The following is a 3954-nucleotide window of genomic DNA, read 5'->3' on the forward strand; positions in this document are numbered from 1 at the left end:
TACAGGTACACGCTACTACGCCTGGCTAATGTTTTGATTTATTGTAGAGATGAGGTCTCACCAAGTTGCCCAGGCGGGTCTTGAACCTGTGGGCTCAGGCAATCCACTCACCTCAGCCTCAAAGCGCTGGGATTACAGGCTGAGCCACTAAGCCCAGCTTGCAATACTTAATTAAACATCAGAGTTCATGAATGTCATCCATGACCTTGTTCTAAGACTGGTTATGGAAAAGTACTGATCACCTGGTAGGAACCATTCATTTTGGAATTTGAAGGAAGTCTGCATTTCATTCTTAAATTCTCAGGCACTTCGTTGGCAGTAATAATCTACATGGTATGTTCATGTCAAATTATTAAGGGCTTAGATTTTTATAAATTCATAGACAAAACTATGTGAAAAGAACAAAATCTAATTAAGCTAAGGTATTTAGAGATGAGAACTGCTCTTTCCTTTCAGAAACTCTCTTTCTTGAGAATGCATTTTTTATATGTCAAAATAAAACATGAAATTCAGGTAACTAATGCAGGCGAAAAAAGTAAATTTGTCTGTGGGCAAAATAAACAAAGATGAGGAGGACTTCTGCTTTTCGTATTGCTTTAAATATACTGGTTGGGAGGTTCTGGTATTTCCTTTAAAGTGCAATAAAGGGACTTATGACTGAGACTATTAGGGAATACGTAAAATAATGAAGTTTTTAAAAAAGTAGTTTAATTTATTAAACTAATTTAATGATTTGATCAACTTCTAATACTCAAGTGTTAGATATATTCTTCAACATTCTTCACATGTGAAAGAAAAAACAAAATCACCACTGTTACTTACATTCCAAATCGCAAGGTTCCAGAAACATACGTTTGCCAATGTGCACAATAGAACATGAACGTCCCGGCAAAACAACAAAAGAACATCCAATCAGGGTTTGTCCCCAGTTGCACTGCAATACAGGTTCCAAGAACCACAAAAACTGCAGAAGAAAGATCACAATGAAAACTGAACAATATAAATAACAAACATTAACAGAGCGGCACATGATTTTGGATGAGACAAAAGAAGTTATGTTGTGAATATACAATATACTCTCAGTTATCTATGGTAACAGAAAAGTAGGAAATAATCTTTTATATTATCTTTTACCCATAATTTCAATCTTTTTTTTCACTAAACTACTTAGTGGAACCAAAGTTGTTGAAAACAACTAAAATACTTAAATTTTTTTGGAGTATTCTCCTTACGGATAGTGGTTCTAATGTGCAGTAAAACGTTACAAACCAGGTAGCCAAAAAGACAGATAAGCAAAGGGTTTATATAATCCAAAGAGAGGACAGGCATGGTGGCTTATGACTGTAATTTCAGCACTTTAGAAGGACAAGGCGAGAGGAATCCGTTTAGGATTGCTTAAGCCCAGGAGATTGAGACCAGCCTAGGCAACATAGTGAGATCTCATCTCTACCACAAAAAAAATTGTATCTATCTATCTATCTATCTATCTATCTATCTATCTATCTATCTATCTATCTATCTAAAATCTACAAAGGGACCTACTTGCTTCAGAATTATAACTGTTTTTATTTAGCAGATATCATCAAATCACTATTTTCATTTAACATATATAGAAAAAGACTTCTTGTAAAATCTGGAACTCAAACTGCAACACAAAAATACTGTCATTTAAAATAAAAAATAAGGCCAAGCGCAGTGGCTCGTCTGTAATCCCAACACTTTGGGAGGCTGAGGTGAGAGGACTGCCTGAGCCCATGGGTTCGAGACCAGCCTGGGCAACTTAGCGAGACCTCATCTCTACAATAAATCAAAAAATTAGCCAGGTGTGGCAGTGTAGTTCCAGCTACTTGGAAGGCTGAGAGAGAAGGATCGTCTGAGTCTAGCAGGTTGAGGCTGCAGCGGCTCTGAGTGTATCACTGCACTCCAGCCTGAGCAACAGAGTGAGACTCCTACTCAAAAGATAATAATAATAAAATAAAATAAATTTAAAAATAGGATAGGCAACAGACACTCTTGCAGTTGTCCTCCCCGTTTTGCCCTTCATAATGTATCATTCCTTTAATAAATCTACCTAAAAAAACCCCACGAAGAATAAAACCAAAACCTGTCATTCTGCAATCTCCTGGCTAAATTATAATAGCCTTTCACAATATTCTACTATCTTTTATACAAGAGAAGTTTTGAGTTTTTCTTGACTCTTAAGTTATGACCTTGGTTGCTCTTCCTTCTCTACTAAGTATGGTGCTATTAGGAAACACTGAAGCAATTATTTTGACATGCATCCACATCAGCAAATCTGAATTCAACAGATAAAACTATCAGGGGTTATTGTTTCTTTTGTTTTCAATGTTTTCAATTCCACACCAAATGGCAAGAAAACAATTGAAGAACTAAATAAAAATAAGGTGGTAGTGGGAGGAGTTCCTGTTAGAAAGACTAGTCAAAGGCTGTCATTTAGTTTCTAAACCTATTTTCACTCTACAAACATATTAAAATATTTTTAAAACTTGCAAGCCGGGTGCCGTGGCTCAGGTCTATAATCCCAGCAGTTTAGGAGGCTGAGGTGGGATGACTGCTTGAGCCCAAGAGTTCAAGACTAGCTGATACACTGACGCCAATGGGTTCCTAGAATACTTAGCTAGCAGGGGAAGCCTGTGCTCCAAGGGGCCTGCCCTCTAAAAGATAATTCTGGGTTTTTTTGAGTTCCCCCTCATATATGTGTATCAAAACAGTATGTAGTGTATCTTTTATACAATTTTTAAAATAAAACAGTAAAATCTCATCTCTACAAAACATAAAAAAAATGAGCCAGATAAAGTGGCATACACCTGTAGTCCCAGCTATTTGGGAGGCTGAGGCAAGAGAATACCCTGTGCCACTGCACTCCAGCTTGGGCAACAGAGTGAGACCCTAACTCAAAAACAAAAAAACTTGTAAAATGGTGTCAATAAAGACATATCACCTATAATCTAAATAAAGCAATCCATCTATTGCTAGCACTTCAATAAATTTTTTTCTGGTCTTTTCTTCTTTTAAAAAAAAATTGTATAAAAGAGGCACTACATACTGTTTTGATACGCATATATGAGGGGGAACTCAAAAAAACCCAGAATTATCTTTTAGAGGGTGGAGCCCTTGCAGCACAGGCCTCCCCTGCTAGATGAGTGTTCTAGGAACCCATTGGCATCAGTGTACTAGCTAGTGTTGTGAGAGGCTGTGATTGGCTTCACTAGTTTTTTGGGGGGAGATGCTTTCCATGCATTTGCCATTTCACAATGGGCGACTGATGAGCGCACCTGCCCACAATGCACTGAGTGTTCAGCCCTTTTTGAACGAAAACGGCATGACCCTCGTGCCCCATCCTTCCTATTCCCCTGATGTCACCCCAACCAACTTTCTTCTGTTTCTCCCATGAATAAAGTCCTCAAAGGGAAACATTTTGTCAATGTGGAAAAGGTGAAACAAAAAATGGCAGAAGAACTAGAAGGCATCAAAATTGACGAGTTCAAAAATTGTTTTGAGCAGTGGAGAAAACATCTTGATAAGTATACTGCATCAAGCGGAGAGAACTTTGAAGGTAACTGTAGCTTGAACATGTAAGAATAAATACACAATTTTTCATCAATGAGTTCTGTGTGTTTTTGGGTCACTCCCTTATATATATTCAGTTAAGACAATTAACCTAACCATCATCTTCCATAGTTGTTATTTTTTTCCCGTGGTAATAACCCTTTAAATTTACTCTCAGCAAATTTTATTTACATACAATACAATATTATTGACCATAGTCCTCATTTGTCTTAGTCTTTTTATCTGAGCCCATTATTGTATAGTTATAATCTCAGTCTGTAACATAATTCTAAATGTCTACATAACACTCATTTAAACATAAAGACCACAGCTGGGCTCGGTGGCTCAGCCTGTAATCCCGCGCCTTTGGGAGGCTGAGGTGAG

The 3954-nt window shown here is 37.4% G+C and overlaps 1 protein-coding gene across 3 annotated transcripts in view; it reads right to left on the reverse strand.

Annotated features, from left to right (window-relative positions):
- CEPT1 (choline/ethanolamine phosphotransferase 1) overlaps window positions 1–3954 on the reverse strand; it is a 55533-nt gene that overhangs the window by 23565 nt on the left and 28014 nt on the right. For all 3 annotated transcript variants that reach the window (XR_002482588.1, XM_021717999.1, XM_008068933.2), the window contains one exon: window positions 823–964. Coding sequence is in view for 2 of the 3 variants with exons in the window: in XM_021717999.1 (XP_021573674.1) it covers window positions 823–964 (142 nt within the window). In the remaining variant the exon portion in view is untranslated. The remainder of the gene's footprint in view (window positions 1–822; window positions 965–3954) is intronic.

This window comes from Carlito syrichta, unplaced genomic scaffold (genome assembly GCF_000164805.1).
Source record: "Carlito syrichta isolate Samal-C Ts95f unplaced genomic scaffold, Tarsius_syrichta-2.0.1 Scaffold311678, whole genome shotgun sequence".
NCBI classification, from domain to species: Eukaryota; Metazoa; Chordata; class Mammalia; order Primates; family Tarsiidae; genus Carlito; species Carlito syrichta.